This window comes from Eupeodes corollae, chromosome 3, assembly GCF_945859685.1.
Source record: "Eupeodes corollae chromosome 3, idEupCoro1.1, whole genome shotgun sequence".
Lineage (NCBI taxonomy): Eukaryota > Metazoa > Arthropoda > Insecta > Diptera > Syrphidae > Eupeodes > Eupeodes corollae.
In genome coordinates this window covers 48,293,637-48,316,649 of record NC_079149.1, presented here as the reverse complement: position 1 = coordinate 48,316,649, position 23,013 = coordinate 48,293,637, and the positions used below count along the sequence as shown (strand labels likewise).

The 23,013-nt window shown below is 31.2% G+C and overlaps 1 protein-coding gene across 4 annotated transcripts in view; it reads left to right on the top strand.

Annotated features, from left to right (window-relative positions):
* Positions 1 to 15,696, top strand: part of LOC129952702 (RING finger protein nhl-1) — a 162,235-nt gene extending 146,539 nt beyond the window's left edge. For 2 of the 4 annotated variants that reach the window (XM_056065476.1, XM_056065477.1), the window contains 7 exons: positions 1,571 to 2,223; positions 8,258 to 8,512; positions 9,043 to 9,708; positions 9,874 to 10,033; positions 14,749 to 14,889; positions 14,978 to 15,054; positions 15,217 to 15,696. In XM_056065476.1, coding sequence (XP_055921451.1) covers positions 1,571 to 2,223; positions 8,258 to 8,512; positions 9,043 to 9,708; positions 9,874 to 10,033; positions 14,749 to 14,889; positions 14,978 to 15,054; positions 15,217 to 15,430 — 2,166 coding nt within the window. In that variant the 3' untranslated portion in view covers positions 15,431 to 15,696. The remainder of the gene's footprint in view (positions 1 to 1,570; positions 2,224 to 8,257; positions 8,513 to 9,042; positions 9,709 to 9,873; positions 10,034 to 14,748; positions 14,890 to 14,977; positions 15,055 to 15,216) is intronic. The other 2 variants (XM_056065478.1, XM_056065480.1) reach the window with 2 other exon arrangements.
* Positions 15,697 to 23,013: the final 7,317 nt, after the last annotated feature.

Sequence of the window (23,013 nt, the reverse complement as noted above, 5' to 3'; positions counted from 1 at the left end):
CTGTGTTTTTTCCAAGATCTGTCATCGTGTGAATATTTGGTCGATAGTGGACTTTCCTGGTCTGAAGCCACTCTGATAAGGACGAACGTTCAATTAATACGCAATGTTAAGGAGACTGATGCCTCTGTAGTTGGCGCAATTTAGAGGGTCTCCTTTTTATGAATTGGGTATGCTTTCTTCTGACCATATTTTCCTGATGAGTTGGTGCATGCCCCTTACCAAGTCATCGCCTGCTGCTTCAAATAGTTCGGCAGCGATGCCGTCAGCTCCAGCAGCTTTATTTGACTTCAGTTTAGATATATGTAGCTATCTTCACTTCGTCGAGGTGGGGTAGGAGGAATTGTTAATCTGCGTCGCCTAGGTTGAGTGTTCTATCTCCCTTACAGCGGAATTCGGTTCGTCATCGCCGTTATTTAATTTGGAGAAGTGGTCTTTCCATGTTCTCAACATACACTGCGGTTCTACTACGATGTACCCCTGATCGTAAGACTTTCAAATGAAAAAATATATTGGTTGATCAATTTAGTTTGACAGATGTCGAAATCTAGCCTAGAAATGGATAACCCGTCACAAGTTTATTAAATTTTCTTCCAAAATATGAGTTAAAAAATAACATATTTTAAATTCAAGCTCATGATATCAATCATTGCTGTTTGTCCTATTATTTTCATATTGTTTCAGTATTTTAATTTAATAAAATTACGTTAACGTCCAATTGGAATCTAGGTCTCTTTTAAACACTATTTAATTTGCATTAAAATCTGCTAAATTATGTGGTTTGCATTAATTTATTATTTTCAACCAAAGTAAATTAAATTTTGATTGGCAGCATCGTTTTGTTTTCCTCCTTTTTTGATTTTAAATAAAAAAAAAATCGAACATACATGTATTTCCATTACCATCAGCTCCAAAAAAAGGATTTAAGGTGGATGTAGTGTTGCATTTTTTTTTCTCAAAATTTAATTCCAGTTTAATCATACATACAAATGATTCAAATGCCAATATTTGTTTATCTGTACAAATACCTGTAAATTATGACAAAACATTACCTATGCCGCAATAATGGTGTTATTGATGTCCTTTAAATAACTGATGCACATACAATTTAAAATTGAAATTGAATAACTGCACAGCGTATTGTATATATACAAGCTGTCAAAAGGCTATTAAAATAATAAATCACAAATAAATTACCCGATTACATTAAACATTTCACCATCGTATAATTTTTAACACATCATTCACATTCATTTAAAAATAAACGACAACAAATACAAAACAAAAAAAAATAATTTCGATTAAATCGTATATTCACAGTGATGAACGAATCCACGAACATTTATCATTTCAATTCAAAGAACAAATATCAACCTCACTGTATTTTAATTTCGCTTCTGTGTCTCTGTTGTTTGCATTTTTTAATTGTCATTTTTCAAAATCATTGTTTCTCTGTCTCTTTCTCTCTGTTTCTATTTTCCAAAAAAAAAATACATGTCTACATTTTACAATTATATATGTTCTATCACATCCTCATCATCATTTTGCGTCCATCTATTATCTCTCTGTTCAGGCTGACAGCGATTCTGAAGAAGAATCTGATGGATCAATTACATCTCCTCAACAGTCGAAACCACCAACTCCAGCTGCGGTGACAGCTGTCAAAAAACCAACTCGCTCAGCCAGCAGTGATTCAACCGCTTCAACTGAGAGTTCAAGTTCGGCAGCGACTCCATCAAAATCTGCAACCACAACTGCAGCAGCAACAACCTCAGACACAACATCAAGGTCCCGCTACACCCCAAGGGAATCGACAGTCCGTGAGACCTCAACTCCACGTGGTCGTGCTGAAAGTGTCACCGCCACACCAGTCCCCGAAAAGAAGCCATTTGTAAGTCGCTTCTTGCCACAACACACTCACACCACACCCGAGAAGAAAAAGGCTGAATCCGAGTCGAGCACCGAAGAAGAAACCTCAACCGAGGAGTCCGAAGATGAAGCCAGCAAAAAGCCACCAGTTAAGACTCCAGCTGCACCAGCCTCAACCAGTGCAACCACTTATAGGGAACGTCTTGAGGCACGACGTAATTCACGAGACGATTCCAATCGGCCTTCCGGATACACTCCAAACACCAGCAGTTACGGCAGTGCATCCTCAACTCGTAGTCGGCCAACTCCTGCAGCCCACCATGACACAGAAGATCGTTATGGAGCTTCGGGAAGCAGGTAAATTAAAATTATTTCTAAATAAATTTATTTCTTTTTTTAATTTTGTTTTTGTCTTTTTTTTTATTATTTTATTTTTCTAATAAGCAAATACTACAAACGACACTATTGACAAAAATGGAACACGAAATACTAACAATTTATTTGAAAAAATAAACAAAACATAAAATAAAATCAAACAGTTTTGAGTTCAATTCAATTGACGCTGCACGTTTTTTTTTTTTAATTTATTTTAACAATTTTATTTATTCAACTTTTTTATTTTAGTCTTTCTCATTTTTTAAAATGTTATTTAGATGAGATTTTATTGTAAATTGCTTCGAAGCACTATGTAAATATGTTTGATTGTTTTCATTTTATAACAATGGCTATGATGTTTGTTGTTGTTGTTAACACAAATTCATTTCTAAGCTCTAGAGAATTGTAATATAAATTTGATGAAACTTTTCAAACTACCAAAATACTTAAATGACTCTTTTGCTTAACTGGTTAATGGACTTATAAGTATAACCATAGGAAAACTAAGTACTTAGAAGAAAACAAGTTTAAAAATAGAATTCAGGAATAAAAAGTTGAAACTTGAACACGACATACGGTATTTAGAAAGTTTTAGGTTAAATGGCGCCCGGGACATATGCACATCACATATAACTGACTTTGAATTAATGTCTATTTATGTTTTTATTAGCCTTCTTCTTAAAGTGTTCATTTTCTTATAGGTATTCATAAGGGAAGACAAATATTTTTGATGGTATTTTCTAGGCTCTGGTTTTTGGAAAACAGTATGATTCTTTTGAACTTTTTTGCCTTCATTTAAAGACTTCAAAAAATAGGTAACTTGATGTTTTCAAAAAACACTATTAAACAACTATTTTATTAGGTTTAAAAGCTATAAGATTTTTAAGGGCAAACATTCAAGATGAAATTATGCGGAATGAAGTTGTTTCATGTTAAAGTTAAAAAATGAAGAAAACTTCTGATAAATAGAAGAAAATACTTGTTTTATGTTTCTGTTTCGATTTTACTCACTCGGGTTAAATTTGCTAAAAGTATTTTGTAAATCTAAATTCACTATATTTTCAGTAGTTTTAGTTATTTTAGGACAAACAACATTTTCCAAGTGCTTCGAAGCAACTATGTACAATAAGTACGATTATACCCGTTTGTAGAAATTAAATACATTTATTTTTTAATAGCGTTCATGAACTTGTTTTTTTTTATTATTATCTATAACTATTTTTATAGTACATCGATTATTCGTGAAATAGGACTTTTTATTCTGGTCATTGCACTCGTTATTCGAGTAGTTGTGAGGCTTTTACAATTCAAAACAACAGTATTAGTTTACAAATAGGTAAATTAGTATTTTTAATTTTGTATCAAACTTCTTAGTTTTATTTATTTTTTCTCAACAGCCAGTGCTGCCAGATGGACATTTTCCAAAAATCAAACAAAATCAATTATTCTATTTTCTAAATTTTTTATAAAACACATTTCGTTGATTTTCTTTTGGTTTGGAATCATAATTAAACAACAATTTTAAGAGTGTTTATTTTCTATTTTTATTAATAAAATACTTTGACCCTTTTTTACCCTTTCCAAAGATTAAAACTACCTTTTCATCGATAAATTTTTATTAACAAGAAAACATTCATTATATTTATACCAGAACACGTTGTCTTTATTTAGTCAGGATTAAAGTATCAACTAGTTACTGTTTAATATTTACTTAAAAAAAAAAATATTACTAAAAACTTAAAGTTATCAAAATTTTAGATATTGTTTAATTTTTTGTCTGTACCAACTTTCTTAAATTCTTTTAACTGTTTTCATTCTGATCATAATTCATGTATCGAAGATAGAAATAAAGTGGGGTCTATGAATTTAACTGCACTCTTAAATGGACAGTGTAAAATTTCTTCAAAAATATGCCACCTAAGGGCACTATTTTTACTTTTTTCATAAAATTAAACGAACGAACATCAGTTAGGTTTTTCTAGATTTGATTAATCCAGTAAGAGGTTTTATTTCGATATGACACAACATTTTGAACTATTAAGTAAAATTTTAAAGCCATTTTAAGCAATTTACTAAACTTTAAAAATGATTTAAATAATTAATTGTGAACGATTTTAACATTTTTATTTTTTAATTAAGAAAATATTTTCGGAAGACGAATTTCGAAATATTTGAAGACACGGCTTTGTGCAGAACAGTTCGATATATTATGTCCTTGGAAAATTCCTTTATTAGATGATCTTGATAATTAGATACAAATATAGTGAACCCTAAGATTATAACTATGTAAAATTATTCTTATAAGAACAGTAGATGGAATGGACCATTTTACAATTGGGAATTCAAGCTAATAGTCCCTAGTAAAATTCTAAATCTTAATCACAGCTCGTTAGCTCAGTCGATTTAAGGTAAAAGTGTTTTGCATTTTTCAAAAAAAAAAAAAAAAAAAAAAATTTAATGTTGACTTCCAATGCGTCAATTGAAGCGGGATTGAGCTTTAACACTGGCGTACCACAAGGTAGCCACTTAGGACCTTTACTGTTTGTTTCGTACCTTAACTACTTACCTTCTATTATAAAACACTCACCTGTTTTAATTACGCTGATGACATTAAAATTTTCAAACTTTTTGACTCACTTGACTACTGTTTACTCTTACAAGATGATCTTAATAGTTTCCGCGAATGGTGTTTTATAAATAAGCTTTTACTAAACATAGACAAATGCAAATCAATGTGTCTTACACGCAAACAAAATGTTTCAATTTGCAATTAGACTCTTCTTATTTGACTAAATACTCTGCTTCCTCTCACCTAGGTATTATTCTTGACTCAAAATTAACTTCCAGAAATCATTATGTCTATATTATTAAAAAAGCAAATAGGACACTCGGATTTATAAAAACGGTTTTCACATGCTTTTCGCGATCCTTATATTCTTAAACTTCTTTATATATCATTTGTTAAGACAAATATTGGAATATGGCTTCCTTTTATTCCGTATAAACAGAATTAAAGGAGTACAAAGAAGATTCATGCGCTTCGGCGTCCGTTTCTACCCATGGGCCAATGGGCTCGAACTTCCACCGTACAAGCATAGGCTCAGGCTCATAAATCTTTCATCACTTTCAGCTGTGCTTTATTATAAAATTAATCTAAGGGTCAGTCATATTAGCATCAATTTTGGAACATTGAAACATTATTTATAACCGCTCAAGTATTAGAAGACAAGTTCCTTTACGTCCTATATCAAATATCAAGCAGATCGAACTATGGTAAAAACAGTCCCCTCAACCAATTGATTTCAATTTACAAAAAGTATTACTTTTTGCTATATTCCGTAAGCGATGATTTTAAAAGGTAAACATTTAAAGTAAATTTTTTTCAATACTTCAGTTAAGATTTTTTTTTTTGCAAATTGCTTAAAGCACTGTAAATCTATAAATCAAATCTACCGCACCACACTGTTATCTTTTCTGGATGCATTGGTAGCTACTGCAATGCTTCTGGTTGATATTCACTCCGAAATCGCCAATTCTACTTATTTACGTACCCATTGAGCCAGAAATGAGCTTCATCGCTGAACACAATTAAATGGAAGAAGTGCGGTGAACTTTCTTAACAGAGGACGCATTTTGATAATAAAATTAAATTATTTTCTATCGTTGTTCGTTTGTAAGACGATTCATGGTTAAATTTGGTTAAACTGAAAATGTTTGACAGTGAAACAAAATACAAAACGAGCGTCAGCTGTTTAAACCAGTGTTGCGAAAAAGATAATAGCTACAAAATCACGCTTTATGAGGCCCAATCAACACCACTAACGCTAGTCAAAAATCAATACTAAAAGTGGAGAGATTTTTCAACATTTATTCTTGTATTTTCGAAGATCCAAATGCGATTGTTTTTCTGAGTATCCTACCCTCCGAGTTTAAAATTATGTATTTAAAATTAATTTTTTATTAAAATTGTTATGATTTTGTTGCAAATTTCAAAGATCGAGGAGAAATCGACAAACCTTGAATTTCTTCAACACTGCTAGCTACAACAGCAATATCCTCAGTTTTTTTTTCAACTATGACAGAAGCTTGTTCTACAGCTAAATCTTGTCCACCAGTTTCACTGTTTCCGATTTAAAAAAAGTGCTTTAAAACGACCTAAGCGTGATTCAGTTTTAAGATTCATCATACATATTTGTATATTAAACCGTAACAATTTCAACACTTTAAAAAGTATCATTTATCAAGTTTATATTTCAAAGATTTCTGAGAATTTTCTCAGACGGATTGGCAGTGAAAGAAAATACAATATAATACTCAATTCACTTTGCATTTCTTTTCATTCTTTGTGAATTGTGCCACAGAGGATTTTTGATAAATCGATTTATTAAAAAAAAATTATGAAAAATTTGGATAAGAAATATTGTTTTAAGGAAATCTGGCCAAATTAGTTTTTAGTAATGGCGTAGTTTTCAAGGGTCAAATATCATCTGTCATTGAGGACTCTTTAAAGTGTTTGAAAACCATTTATGTATAGATTTTAAATTAAAAACCCTAGGTTAAGAACTAGAAGAACTTGTCCTTCTCAGTCTAGTTAACCAATCAAGAAACCTCCTAGCCCTTGACAAAAAGTCAAACGTGTCATTTCTTGATCTCTTCAATATCTGCGCCATTGAATTTGCTTTGATTTTGTTAGATAAAATAGATAGCAATTCAATTTTAAACAAAAAATATTTTTATTTAATTTTCCTCGTAAAGATAACCGTGGCCAATTGAATTGAACCTCAAAAACCAAATCGTGTAAACATCAAAACTACAGTACTCTTACATTTTTCTTATTTATTGTTTCTGATACAAAAATACTTTTTTTTCGAGGCTAAATATATATTTAATACTAACAAACTAATAACATAAACATTACACAGTACAATAAATGTTAAGAGCAAATTATTAAATATTTGTTTATTTTTTTGTTAATTAAATTGTTTTGATTTTCTATTTTTTTTTGTTATAAAATTAAAACAATTTTTATGTTTTATACACACAGAAACAAAAGCACAAGCAATTTTGTAGATGTGCTATATTTTTTAAACTTATGCACTACTAGATCATTGCTGAAACACACATTTTTATTATTTTTGTATTTTTTCTTTGTATAATTTGTTATTTATTATTTTATGTTTTATCGTCTTTTATTTTTGAATATTTTAATTGAAAGTTTTGTTTCTTCGTTTCCTCAAGGTCAGTATATTATTGAAAATCAGTAATCATGCAAACAACATTTTAGAAGATTTTTCTAAAGTTGAAAAAAGTTTGTTGTTTAAAAGTTTTTAGAATTTTATTTAAATTTAAATTCACTCATGACTTCATTCGCAATGTATCAAAACCTCAAATACCTTCAATTTCTATTTTTTCCCTTCAAATTCTGAGAATTAAGAGAACTTTACAGTCTATACATAAGAACTGAAGTTTGAGGTTAAAGTTGAATCCAGTTGTGTTATTTTTCAAATCATTGTTTTTTTTCAAGTTTTCAAGTCTGCTTTTTGTCGTTTTTGAAGTATCAAACATACATTTCTCCAATAGGTGTATTGTTCGCAGTAAACATTTTGAATTTCGATAGAAAAGGAAAACCATACAAAATTTTCTATCAATTTGTCATTCTTGTAAATGCCAAACTACACTAAACAACTATAAACCTGCCCTGTTTCAAAAACCTAATGCCCCTTCTTCAACATTTCAACTAATTTTGATTGGTTTTGTCATTTAACTATTGCCCATCAGTGCTGTAAATAAAAAGGCAAAGCTAAATAACAAAAACAAAAAATATACAAAAACATTGATAAACCTCTTCCAAAAGAAATCCATCGAAGCGAGGCCAAATACCAAAATAATAAGTAATTGATTCAAAATTTCATATTAAAAAAAAAAAAAAAACAAATCAAAAAACATAAATTAATAAATTAATTATGTATAAAACCATCCCATGAAAAAAATCAACAAACCAAAAATAAATTTGCAGCTATACAAGTCGCTTTTTAAATAAGAGCAAGAGCACTGCAATTGTTCAGCCACCACCCGAAGAAGATGCCAATGGAACCGGAGACGATTCGGATAGCCGCTATGGTACAGGTCGGTCTCGTTATCTTGCAATGAAGGAACGCCGCAATCGATTGGCACGCAGTCGATCATCCCATACATTGGGAAATGATGATGAGGATATTGATGAACCTGTATCGCCAACAACAGCTTCACCATCTGCTTATTTAGCTTCAAGGTGCGATTCCAGAATAATACTACTATCTACTACTTTCTAGTACTTTTTTATACTACTACTACTACATTCTAGTTTCTTTTTCACTACTACTTAAACAAAATTACAATACTAAACATTTGAACAAAAAAAAAAGATAATCCGGAGTAGAATCAACAAACCATATTATTTATTTTGTTTTTGGTTTCATTTCTTTTCTTTCATAAATAAAATAAAAAAATCATTTTTTCGACATAGCGCTTTAGTAAAATAGTTTTATAATTTTATTTTTTTAAATTAAGTCATTAAAATTTTAGTAATAGTCAAAAATAATGTTTTCGTTTGTCCGTTATCGTGTTTTTCGTAATTCGTTGTTGAGTTTTTTTTCTTTTTTGGATTTTGATTTGTACATTTTTTTTTATTGTCCGCGTTTTTATTTTGTTCATTTATTTTTTTTTAACATGACTGTGTTTTTCAAAAACAATAAAATCAATCATAATTTCTCTACTTTTAAACATCTTTAAAAAAAAACCTACTTTTATTTTATTTTTCAGATACGGAGGATCCTCATACGGAGCCGGCTCTGACCTCTCCCGTAGTCGTTCATCACACGCTCTTAAATCACGTGACAATTCACCCGACCGCAGCGCTACAGCTGCAGCAAATAAAGATGGCGAGGCTCTAAGCTCATGGGCGCGATACCTTAAGAACAAATATGGTAACAAGACAGTCAAGGACAGTCGTGACGCACCCTCGACCAGCAGTCATTTGCCATCATCGTCGGGAACATCAGGGACATCATCGTCGGCATCGCGCCGATTGAGCCTAGGCCTGCCATTGCGTCAGGCAAACGAAATTGCATCATCGGACGATGATTCAAAAAACGGGCTAGGCTCCCCTACCTCCCCTACGGTAGCAGCCGGTATAACAGGAGTAGCAGGTACTTCCCCTAGACAGTTATACCTACGTAAACGACAACAGCTGTTCCAATTGGGGGGCCGGGGGAGCGAGCCCGGATCCTTTACATGGCCGCGCGGCCTAGCCGTCGGCCCCGACAATAGCATCGTGGTGGCTGATTCATCGAATCATCGCGTCCAAGTTTTCGATTCTAATGGCATATTTGTCAAGGAATTCGGCGAATATGGTAACGGTGAGGGTGAATTTGATTGCCTAGCTGGTGTTGCTGTCAATCGTATTGGCCAATACATCATAGCCGATAGGTAGGTACTGTAGTTTTAGTGTTCATATGTGCTTCATGGTATATTTCCAATTTTCAACTCGTATTCGCTTACAATTTGTGGCGAACCGATTGATTCGAACGAATTGTGGCGCGAATTACTCGTAACAACTAAAACTGAAATCGTATTTTCTGCGTGTATTTGCAGATATAATCATCGCATTCAAGTCCTCGATCCACAGGGCAGATTCCTGAGAGCGTTTGGTTCACAAGGTACTGCGGATGGTAAATTCAATTATCCATGGGGTGTTACCACAGATGCCTTAGGGTTTATCTACGTATGCGACAAAGAAAACCACAGAGTTCAGGTATGTGTGTTTTTGTACATATTTATATTTATATCTCTATATCTATATCCGTCTATTCTATCCTTACATCCGGATCCGTTTATTGTTGAATTTCAACCTAATGTGACATATTGCGGTTTAAACGTTGTATAATGCTTAAAATGTGTTCCATTCAATTTGTTTAAGGCTTTAGTTTTTGGTAAGGATAATGGGGACTAATTTGGATGTATACCTACACAAAATACACTACATGCAAATAATTGTGAGGGCTGAGGCTTATCTTAAGGCTGCGTCAAAAGCATACAAATTTATATAATAATTTCCCTATCCGTGTACTCTATGTAGAGTTAATTTAGTTACTTAGGTGTAAGTCAAGTTTTTGCCTGTGTGTATGTGTAGGTATGTTTAAGAGTATTGTGGTTTTTGTAAATTATGCCTTGTAAGCAAAGGTAATTCTATAATCCCTTAGATATCTTAGATATTATAATATAGAGTAAGTCCTTAGGATATTTCTAGACCACCATCAAAGTCCTTTGATATGAAAGTTTTGAGTTTTAAAATGCAACAAAGTTTGAATATATTCTCGTGGGATATTTTGTACCTTCGTGTATTAGTATTCCTAAGTTAGTGCAGAAATAAATTGTTTCATAGGAGTATTTTATTTAAGTAGAATAATTTTGAACTTGAGTAGGTAGTATGTACTTAAAACATTTGAGATTCATGTATTTTAAGTACTTGAGCAGTATTACAAATATTTGAAAACATAAAGGTGCATAAGAAATACTTCGAACACTGAAGTATAGGTAGAAATTATGAGAAAAAAGTTTCAGTAGAGTACTTGAAAATATTTAAAAACACTTGTCAACATTTGATCAACAGCTATTGTTAAAACTGTATAAGTTTCCTATTGCAATTGCAAAACATAAAAAACAATTCTGTGCAACCATACTCAAATATCTTAAGTTGCTTTACCGGGATTTCCTTACTTGTACTTGAAGTTAAGTCAAGTACAATACAATCGTACTCAATAACTCAATACTTTTTGTTCTTAGAGATAAATTTGTATTTTATTTTCAGATTCCTACAAAAACTTTATTTCATATTAAATTCTTCAATTTTACTTATAAAGCTTTCATCTTTTGTTATTTCAAAGGTAAAAATTTCGCCATCAATAAAAATGAAGCAAAACACACTTAAAACAGTACTTTTAGAGTATTTATACGCCTTCTAGGTTTTCATCAATAAATTTTAAATTATTTAATTCTTTGCCATCTGTTTTCGATTGTTCTAGTATATGCTTTGACTTATGTGATATTGAAGATGCTTTCTGTAAACTTAAACCTAACAAGACTGAGATGTATTAGGATTGTTCCCTATTGTTTTTCGTCATTATGCAAGTTCTTGTTTTTTTGATACTACAACTATTTAATGATATTTATTTTTATTTTATTTTTTTTTTCAAATAAGAGAAAATTCTTTCTCATTTATCCGATTTTGAATACTAGATAAAAAAAGCTTGGTAACGAATTATACACCAATAACTAAACTAGCTGTTGTTCCAAAAGTACTAGATAACCTTGGTCAAGATAAATTTAAATTCATCACAAAAGTAACATGTTAGTAATATTAACATAGTTTTCTCAAAGGCAGGTCTACCAGTTCTAATCTAGTAGAATTCATGTAAAAGACTTTGTAAAATCCCATCGCAGGGTTAACTTACATATTCTTCCACATTAAATTCAAGAGTATCGCTCCCAACAAACGCTAGTTAAATGTTTTCTTCATAATAATTGGTCAAATACAAATTAAATTAATGTAACATCTGGTGTTCCAGAAGGTAGTCATTTTGGTCCCATATTATTAACAATTTTTGTTAGCGATCTTTCAAATGTTCTTAAAAATTCTCATTGCCTTGTGTATGTGGATGATAAAAAGTTTGAATGCTTCTAAAACTTGGGTGATACAATAATATAATAGTTACAAAATTCATTTTGTTTTATCCAAAGCAAATTCCGTTCCGAATTCATCAAAAGAAACTCATTAGAGTTTAAGGACCTCTTATCAGTTAATTTTTTTTTTACTGTGTTGTTTCGAGCTTTACAACTAAGTTAAAGTCTCAGATTTGCTATTTGGAATATTTTTGAAAAATATGCTAAAGGTTGTCATCATTCTTGTTATTCGAAATGTCTATTGCTTGGTATACAAACTCTTGAGGCGAGAAGAAAAATGATAGTATTATGTTTATTTGTGATATTTTGACGACAACCATTTAGTGTAAAAGTTTGTTAACTTCTTGCATCGTAATACTCTATCAATTTACTTGAGAGCTAGACCACTCTAGGCAATTGATTTCCACCATAAGCTATATGGATAGCGTAAAAAGAATCTTCTCGGTCGGTAATAGTAAAATTGCTGACAAATTTCAGATTTTAGGGCATGTTTGTGAAGGGAAGAATCGGGACCAGTTGCGTCGTTTAATATTGCTGATATACGAGTAGACGGTAGTATTGACGAAAACATTAAGCTGTATTTTATATAACAATTGAGGACTAAAGTTATGAATATTCAGTTGATACAAAAACTAAAGCAAGTCACATCTTCACTGATTAGGTCCTTGTATCAAAATTATCAGGATTTTTACCGAGGAAGCAACTTCAGTGATGATTTCCATTTCAACCCCAGAAGATAAGTTAATGAGCAAAAATGTCGCATTTAGAGATCGGAAAATCCAATATTGATTGCTAAAAATCTTTTCCATCCTTAACTAGACTCTTTTTGGTACGGTTTTTGAGCCTGTTGCGATTGTTACAGTGAATGGATCATGCTACAGACCTATGATTCATTATTTTTTAGGCATGGAATCGGAAGATATTGGTGAACGATTTTTATTTTTAAGGCATAAACAAACAAACATTCGTCATTTCGCAGTTCTCGAACCGTTTTATTTTTTTTGAAGAGCTTATAATACTTCAAAGTGGATTAAAGATCCGAAAATGTGCGAACTCGCCATTTTGGCTATTTCGTTTCCATGCTCTTCTCTTTACAATGTAATCCACTGATTTCTTGTTAAAACATTAATTTTATTCTTCAAATATCAAAATGAAACATTTTTCATTAAACTATAGCAATGACGTTCCCATTGTAAGCTCGATTGATATCTGAAACCTCAAACTATAGTCCAATCGCACTTACGTCCCTTCTTTCTAAGGGCATGGAAACGCTGATTCACATCCTTGATAAGCTCATTAAAATCTGATCTTAACAGCATTGAACAATGGGATTCAAAAACCATGTAGAATTTAATGCTTCGAAAACGCACTTCTAGGCATGCTCAGCAATTTACCCTTGAGCTCAATTTTGGGCGTACTGTCAAGTATAGATATTCTTTCTTAAATCGCATGCTTTGGCCAACTCTGTTATTCCCTCCCTTTTTGATGTTCAATACTATTGTTACTTAGTTTAATGCACGTTTTTTGTAAAAAAAAGGGATTTAACGGGGTTTTAAAAAGCGGGATTGCAATTGATCAGGATCTTGAATAAGCGGTTTAAGTTATATGTAAGATTTGAACTTACAAACGAGTTTAGATAATATGATGTACTGCAAAATACTCAAGTGACTTTATTTTTCAAGCAACAATTTAAAAGCTAGAGCAGTTTCAAAAAATGTCAAATGTTGAAAATATCGATTTTTCGCCTGAATGTTTCTTTGTGTCTGAAAATATTTCAGGTAATTAATGCAGTTTTATTGTTTCTCTATTAGAAAACCTATATTTTTTCTAATATTTCATTTTAAAGTTATATTTTCATTCAACTATTTTCAATCGAGTCCCAATTTTTCATGTTTTAAGTTGAACGTTAGTACTTAATGACTATTGTAGAATTTTAAGTGGCATTAAAAAACACCTAGGATTCAAAATCACTGTATAGAACGCAATTCCTTAATTAAAGGTTTTAACCACAAGTACAACTAGTTTTGTGAATAGAACTATCGGTATTTGGAATTTATTTGAATTTGAAAAAAAAGTTTTCAGTTTTTCTGGTACTTATAGAAGTATTTTTTATTTTCTTATTTCTAATACTTTAAGGTCTTTATATTTTGTGATTCTATTTCTTTTATAACTCGCACTTAAAATTTCCAAAAATTAAATTTTAAAAACCTTATCTATCTTAGTAAACAAAAAAAAATAAACTTTTGCGTATCCATAACTAAAACACAATTGAAAAGTTAATTGATTGCGTTAATCCTTAATGCAAGTTTACTAGAAACAATTTTGTTCGCCTCCATCAAAGCAAATGCTCGCATTGCCCTGAAGGATTTATTTATTTTTGTTGTTTCTGTTGAATTTAGGTGCCCTTTAAAGTTAACAACAAAAATACATATGTATACAGGGGAACTCAGTGTATTTTGGCCCTTCCTATTGTACAAATAAAATATCTCCCCATGATGATGATGATGGTTCAATGCGAAAGGACGAAATCCTTTACTCAAAAAACATATTTGAACACAATATTCGATTTTTTGTTGGTTCCGTATTTTTTGTTTTTTGTTAATTCTTTGTATTTGAAGAGTAGGATACACATATACATAAACGAATATGTGTGTGTTTGGATGTATAGGTTAGGTATTTTGTGGTGGTGGTCTTTTCAATTACAACTTTTGGATTAAATGTAAAGTCTGTTTTCCATTTTTGTTTCGATTTTCTTTCTATATTCTTTTTTTTGTGCTGTATTTGTAGGTTTTCCAATCGGATGGTTCCTTCGTTGGCAAATTTGGTTCATGCGGCCGGGGCGAAGGACAACTCGAACATCCTCACTATATTGCCGTATCGAATACAAATCGAGTAATTGTTTCTGACTCAAATAATCATAGAATTCAGGTTCGCAAGCAAAAATTTCTACCTCTTATATTATACAATTCAATATCAACAAAATGAAATGGAATATCTTTTCAATTTGCAAATATAGATTTTCGATGTCAATGGCAAGGTTCTGTCTACTTTTGGCGGAGAAGGCTCTGACGATGGGCAATTCAAATTCCCAAGGTAAGTTATCGATAGCTTTGTATATCGATATACCTCACCTTATACATACTCCAATCATCCTATAACTTAACTTAACTTAGGGAATAAGAGATTTTACGATTGTGTCCTTCTCATATAATACACAAACTTAATTGTGATATTCAATATAAATTAATTTTGCAGGGGTGTCGCCGTCGATGACCAGGGATATATATTTGTTGCTGATTCTGGCAATAATCGCATCCAAATCTTCAATCCAGATGGAAGTTTCCTTAAGGCATTTGGTTCATGGGGTTCAGGTGATTGTGAATTCAAGGGACTCGAAGGTGTTGCTATTATGTCGAATGGAAATATTTTGGTTTGCGATCGCGAGAATCACCGCATTCAAGTTTTCTAAATTTAAAAAATCATTAATAAAATATCCTATTTCATTCAAAATATATACTTGTTCGTTAAATCGATATAAATATAATCTTAACTCAGTCAATTTGTAAAAAAAACACACCAATGTTAATGTTTGTCATTTTTAATTTTCTTTTTAATTTTATTGTTCTAAAATATTAAATTGTTGCTGTTATTTTATGTGTACGAAAAAAGTCTTATAAACGAAATAATTTAAATCTGCTTATTAATTAAAAAATGTCTCTAAATAAAATTTCCTTTTTTAAAAAAAACAACAACTTTCTATTCACTATCTCCTTCTTTCCCCTAATGAAAGATTGATGAGACCTTTAGTAAAAAACGAAGAAATAAACATAAATAACCTTAAAATCTCAAATTGCTTCCATTGTTTGTTTTTTTCTTGTTAATAAAAGCAATGAGTGAAATTTTCTAGTATGTTGAAAATTCTAATATATCTCATTTGCTTTTTGAATTAATAATTTATATCTTATTGATAATAATAATATTATTTATAAAATATTAAATATAATTATTAATTTAATATTATAATTTGTTAAACAGAAAAAATACGAGACATTATAATACATTTTGTTGTTTATTGATGTACACATTAAAAAAAAACATAGTTTGTTTTTATTAAATTTCAATCAATAGATATTAAATTAATTTATAAACAATTTTTTGTCAATATATTGTTGTTGAATTCTCTTATAAAATTTATATTGTTCTTAAACTGCATTGGTTAATAAAATGGAGAAAGGAGACTTTTTGACCTTTTTTTTCTAAAGTATTTATTGAAAATATCTATACCAGTGAAACACATTTGCATTTAAACTTTTAAGAATGTTTTTTAAATAAAATTTATTAACAGTGTCGTGAAAATATATTTATTTAGTGCAAATATTGGTCCAGAGTCAGCCCGACTCATCCACTGTTTACGAGTTTTTGTAAGTGTATGTATGTTTAATAATGTAAATGCTGATTCAAAAATTTATATTTTTGTTTCCTTTGATTTTTAAAGAATTTAAATATTTGAAAAAAAGACGTTTTGTAATAATTATGTGTTTTACATAAATTTGATTCAAAACTACACAATTATAAATAAAATACTAAAATTATAAAAAAATAATATAAATAATATGGGTGCCAAAGTGTCTCTTTGCTACTTATTATTATTTATATCATTATTTTTTTGAATTCGAGATTTGAATAAAAACATCACCTTCCAATGGTAGATAAGTCGACAAAAAAGAATTCTCTGATTTTTGTTAGTACAGCCGAAACCATTGGCTTGATTGAGTTCAAACTTGAAACTTAATATTTTGCGAGTATTCGTGAATTTTAATATGTTTTAAGACCGAAACTAACAGTTGTAGTCCCCTCACAAATGTCTTGGTCAAAGCTTCTAATGTTATAAAAAACAGCCCCATAGATTTGTATGATAACTTCCTATTCGTGCCCGTCTGTTGATATTTCTAAAAGTTTTACAAGAAATAAATAAGATTTAGTGCAGGATAAAAAAGTTAGGGGTCAATATCTTTTATTGTCCTCAACATTTTTTATCAGTTTTTATATCTGAACATTTTTATCAGTTTTTATTTGTTTTTGTGAGTATCGGTTAGTTTTTTGTGAAAAAAGTTCACAATTAAATTATTCTAACTTAAAATTAACAACAGCATTTTTCATATGATAAAATAACCGAATCGAATGAAAATAATAATAATGAAAATTCATTTTTGTCGAAATCGATTTCATTTATTTTCGAACTTAAAACGCAGTGAATATTGATTTTTAAGTGTTTTATATTCGATTAAATTAAGTTGATGTGATTTGAATTCAACAAGTGTAAATTGTTTAAAAGCAGTAGTTTTTCACTTTTAAATCTTAACTTCTATTGTAATGCACTTCATTCGTGCGTCGATCGTCCATGTGACTAGTCGTGTTATTTGTATATTTCATAAATTTCAAATGTTAACATACAAAAATAAACAACAATAACAAATCGAAACAAAAAAATATAAAAAAATATATTAACAGTTCTGAAAAAACAACAAAAAGTAAAAAAACAATAAACAACGCCACACTAAAATCACTGCAATAAAACAAAAACAACCAACGAAAAATAATAAAATCATGAAAAGCCAAGCTCAGCATAGCACAGTGAGTACCATCCTTCAGTTGCCCCTTTTCTCTTACAGTTGCATAGCTTAGTATGTGTATCAAATTGCATTGCGTTTTGTAACAAATGCAATTGATACACAGGCTACGTCATCGTTCGACAACTGATTGTTGACAAACAAAATTTTACCGTTTTGCATTAACAGGTCAGGATTTGTGTATTGAATAGCATTCTATGGTTCAACTCAGGGATATTTTTTTATAGTCTTCGTCTGTCTTTTTTGTTTATTCATTGATTATTTGCAATGGTTGTAAATTTTAGGGTAGATTATTGTAATATTCGTGGGCTTAGAGTGAACTTTCTTTCCCATACTGCTTTAAAAAGGACAGCTGTATTGGCACTAAGTGAAACCCAAGTAGGTTAGCATTCCGATCCCACTGTACTTCAGCGAGTTGGTGATTCCGGAGGGTATCCGGAGGGTATCCCGCTATTGTTCTGAAGAGGTGTTCTTCAAAGCTGCGTAACTGCGTAAGCTTTTTCATCTGGCCTACCCCTCAGGTCTCGTTCGGAGCGGGTGGAAAACCGCATTTATCCAGTCTATTCACTTCTTTCCAAGGTCATGGAAACGCTTATTAATTATCAGCTCAAGAAATATCTCAAAGATCGAAAGCTTCGTATGATGGCTTTCGTAGCAATAGGTCCACTGGGGATTTTATGGTTCATCTCACCGAACAAAATAGCAAATATTTACATCGTTTTCGAGAAATTAAGATTATTGCACTTGATATTTCAAAAGCATTTTAAATCATCAGGCTCTCTTATCGGAAATGCGTGCTTTCGGTTTTCATGAATCCCTCCTTCATTGGATTAGAATTTACCTTTCGAATCCTTCAATACAAGTAGTATTGCATGGATTCAAGTCTGAAAACCACAAAATAAATGCTTGTGAGCGCCAGGGCTCTGTTCTCCTTTTTGGATCTTCTAATCCAATTCATTGTTATGCTGACAATATTACTTTTAGCTTTTCGTAATCGTTTTCAGAATCACATCCTTCTTCATCGGATGTGGAACTGCAACAACAAAATATGATTAGCTCATTAAATTCCGACTTAAACAGCGTTGTACAATGGGGAATTAAAAAATGCTTCGAAACCCCAATGATGTCTTGTATCATCAAAGCGAGATATACAATACTTGTCAATATCCATGGATGGCACTTGCTTCGAGGAGACTGAACATCTCGATATTTTCGGTATGTGTATCACCAACCACCTTTTGTCTTACGATCACTTACGCGATGTCGCAAAATGCCGCAAGATATTTGGTTTTCTAAGGCGATGCAAGAAGTTTTTCTCCCCATCTGACCTGGCTGTTATCTACAAAAGTTTTATACGTCCTTAACTCCCATATCTGGTCTGGTGCTTTTTTGCACCTTTCTTAAACTTCTTGGACAGTATTGAACGTAGGGCATTTACATTGATCATAAGATCATGTACGTCGCTTGAACATCCGAAATATTCCCACATTGTGTCTGCATAACCTTGGGTGTGCGCTTATTATACTTCGTAGCAGAGGGAACCGATACACATATAAGATTATTCTTCAAATAAATCTCGAGTCGAACAATGTTCTTTTAAATAACACAATCAAAAATTTAGCGTCGTATCAGAGTTTTTACTAAACGATATTTTCGAAAACTGCTTATCGCAAGGAACCCCAAATCTACAGATAGCTGTTCTGTGCATCAACACAATGCAAATAAAACCAAACTAATATTTTTTATTTATTTTATTGAAAAGGACAGAACAAATAAAAACATAAAAAAGAGGCTGGAATCCTACCCACACTGATAACTTCCCATCCCGTCTGTCGATTTGTCTTGCTTAAAAGTTTGTCTATATGTACTCGTATCAATTTTTACCAAATTTGAGTACTATTTTTTGTAGATTTTATTTTTTATGAAAAAAACGGACTGTTGGATTTTTATATAAAAATTACTGAATATCGAAAACAGTATTTTCTGTGAAATAAAATAAGTTTGAAGCCAATATTTTTAATTTTTGAAAAGCTATTTGATTCGAAAGTAAATTTTTACCAAGTTTTAGTATTGTTTTTTTTTTTAGTTTTTTTTTTTTGTAAAAAACCTGTCAATTCGATTTTTTTCAAAATTGTATCGAATGTTATAAAAATTATTCTTCGTTGCCCAAAATTGTTTTGGAGATGAAATCATATTTTAGTTGTAAAATTTTGGAGGTGACAAATTTTTTTTTCAGTTTTTTTGATTTATAAAAAAACCATTAGATGATTTTTTTTTTTAAAATATACATTTTTGATATCACGTTACAATATATTTTATTAAATTTAATTTAAATCTCTAGCGTTTTTGTTTCGTAAGATATTTAGGGTTAACCAAAATGTTCACCTTTTTTCAAACTGCTATGGTAAAAAACCACCCACAAAATTTTTCTTTCTTTCTTTCTGCATCTTTCTGCCTTATTATCTGTATAGCAAAATTTATTTGAAATCGATATCTCTTCTTGTTCTTGAGCTATGGACGACGAAAAAAACGTCGCGAACGTACGGACGTACGAACGTACGTACACACGCACGCACAGGCATCTGTCTAAAAATCTTTTATTTCGACTCTAGGGATCTTGAAACGTCGAGAAATGTCAAAAGTTAAAAATGACTGATATGATATATGTGTTTGACTACGGCATATCCTGGAAAACATCGTTGTCCAAAAAGGCGTTAGACTAGGTGATCCGGTATTAGGCGATTTTTTAACATCGTCCTTGAAACAATGGTGCAGAGCTTCCACCAAATACTAGAGGCACTATCTTTCAAAAGTCTGTCCAATTACTAGCACAATGCTGATGATATTGATGTCAATGGGGGTTTTGTATTAATATATTGAGTATTGAGGCAGAGTCGGCAAAAGTGAGCTTAACGGTTGATGAGGGAAAAACAAAGTACATGTTGTCTTCAAAAAAGGCCCTACTATTTCTATACGGTGCAGACGCATGAGCTATGTCAAAAACGGATAAAAGCACCTTGGGTCGTTTCGGGAGGAAAGTTCTTCGTGTGTCCCGTATGCATAGATGGTAAGTGGAGGAATAAATGGAACGAAGACCTTTACTGACTTTAGACTTAGTTAAAAGGATAAAAGCCCATACACTGGGTAAGTTAAGCGCATGGAAACCAATGCTCTGTCACAGAAAGTCTTTAAATGCACGTCCAAAGGAGGAGGATGAGGCCCTAGTTTACATATGACTGTAGCGCCACCTTAAGTAAGTAAGTAAGATATGGATGGTAGATTATAAAAAAGTAACTCGATGTCATCAACCAATATATACGAAGTCTTATCATATTTTATTGAGATTACAATTTATTTTAAAACAATGAAAAGACATTTATTTAGTCACCCAACTTCAGTTCTTCATTTTGAATACAAGTTATTAAAAACACACAATTAGTTTTTAAAGCGTCAGTCCTTTGGCATGTCACAACCCCGGAAACCAACCAAGTGACTGTCTATTGAACATTATCATTGATTTGAGAAAACTTATCAATTTAATACAATCTGTGATGTATATAGTTTAATATATACTATAAGTTTCATAATGCAGTGTTCTCCACTTTATTTAAAAAAAATAAGAAGTTTTGTGTTCAGTTTCATTCGTTATTCCGTTGTATGTTATTTAAATTTAAAATTCTTGCGAAACATCGCCGACTCAACGTCAAATCCTACTTTGAATTTTTAATGTTGGTAATAAAGTTAGTTGTGAGTCGCACAATTTGACGGCCACCATAACTGTATCAGAGTGTGGGTTATGTTTGTTGTCTATAAACATGCTAAGGCAGTCAACACGTCAGTCCTATGGTTAGTCGTTATTTTTTTTAATAATCTTAAGTTTATTTTTATTTATTCATATTAGAATTTGATTTGTTTAAATGTAATTTGTTGATATTCGAATTAAAAAAAAATAGTCCTGATTATAATCTCAAATTTTGTCAGTCCTTTTTCGTCAGTCCTGTATTAGGTAAATTGTTATCATTGTTCTTCATTTCATGATCATTAGTACTTCTAAAATGAATATTGTTAGATTTTGTACGAAATTTGATTCAATAACTATCGTAAACAAAATATCCTTAAATGTTACCCAACTTTTGTATATTCACCGATATGTCAGTTGCTTTAATTTCACTTGAAGTGAATTAAAAATTGTAGAACCCTGAAAGTATTTATTCAAGAGCTATTAGAATCTTAAGTCAGTTTCACTTATTTTGTCTAGTATTTTTAGTAGATTTTATATTTTTTTTAAATAAACTGTTAATTGGATTATTCTGAAAAGTTATAAAAATTAACTGAATTCTCTAAAAACACTTGCTTCAGATTCTATGGAAGTTCAAAATAAGTTTTTCTATTGATTTATTGTACACTTTCAGAAGCGTTCTCCCATAGAACCGTTATTTTGATTTGACCATTTCTGAAGAATTCTTATATTGTTTTTTTTTTGATTTTCAAAAATATTACTTTTTATCAACAGTGGCTCACAGCTTATTTGACCCACCCCTTATTAATGCATTCAACTGAGTATACTTCCTAAACAATAAAATTTATTAAAAAAGTACAAACGCAGGAACTTTAATTAAGATTTAATCTTTAAAATATCAATTTAACCAACTTATTTTATTTTGAAATATTAAGTTTTACCCAAGAAAAACGAAATAATTAGATTTTCCAATGTCACAGCTTATTTGACCCATTGTGTTTAAGGAGCAACTGCTCAATCAAAAACATGGGAATATAGATGTCAGTCAGTGTCACTAAGTTGATATATTTCCAAATAAAATTATAAGCTTCAGTTATTTTTCATAAAGGCAGCACGTTTTTTGCACATGGGAAAGCGAACAACTATTGAACAACGTGAAATTGTTCTCTTTCATCACAGGAATGGACTTTCTCGGAGGAAAATAGCGGAAATTGTCAATATTCCGTTTTGTTTTTGAAAACCTTGTGAAAAATAAGGGAAGAAATGCTCCGAACACAATATTTACTGCGTCAGATGAAAGATACATTGTGCGCAAAGTAAAGCTAAACTCCAAAACAACGACCCGAAACATAATTCAGGAATTCTCCAAACATGGCTGATTTATAACTGTCCCCACGTCATAAAACCCCCAGCACAGTCTCCGGATTTGAATGTTATAGAAAACCTGTGGTACATTTTGGATACAAACATTCGAAAACGACACATTTCAAACAAAAATGACCTCAAAACTGCATTAACTGAAGAATGGGCAAGAATCGCTCCAGAAACAACAAACAAATTGGTGGATTCTTATCAAAATCGGCTTAAGGCAGTATTAGAAGAAAAGGGTGGACATACAAAATATTAAAATTAACATTAATTTGCGTAATCTTTTTTATTAAGTGTTTATTTAAAATTGGTCAA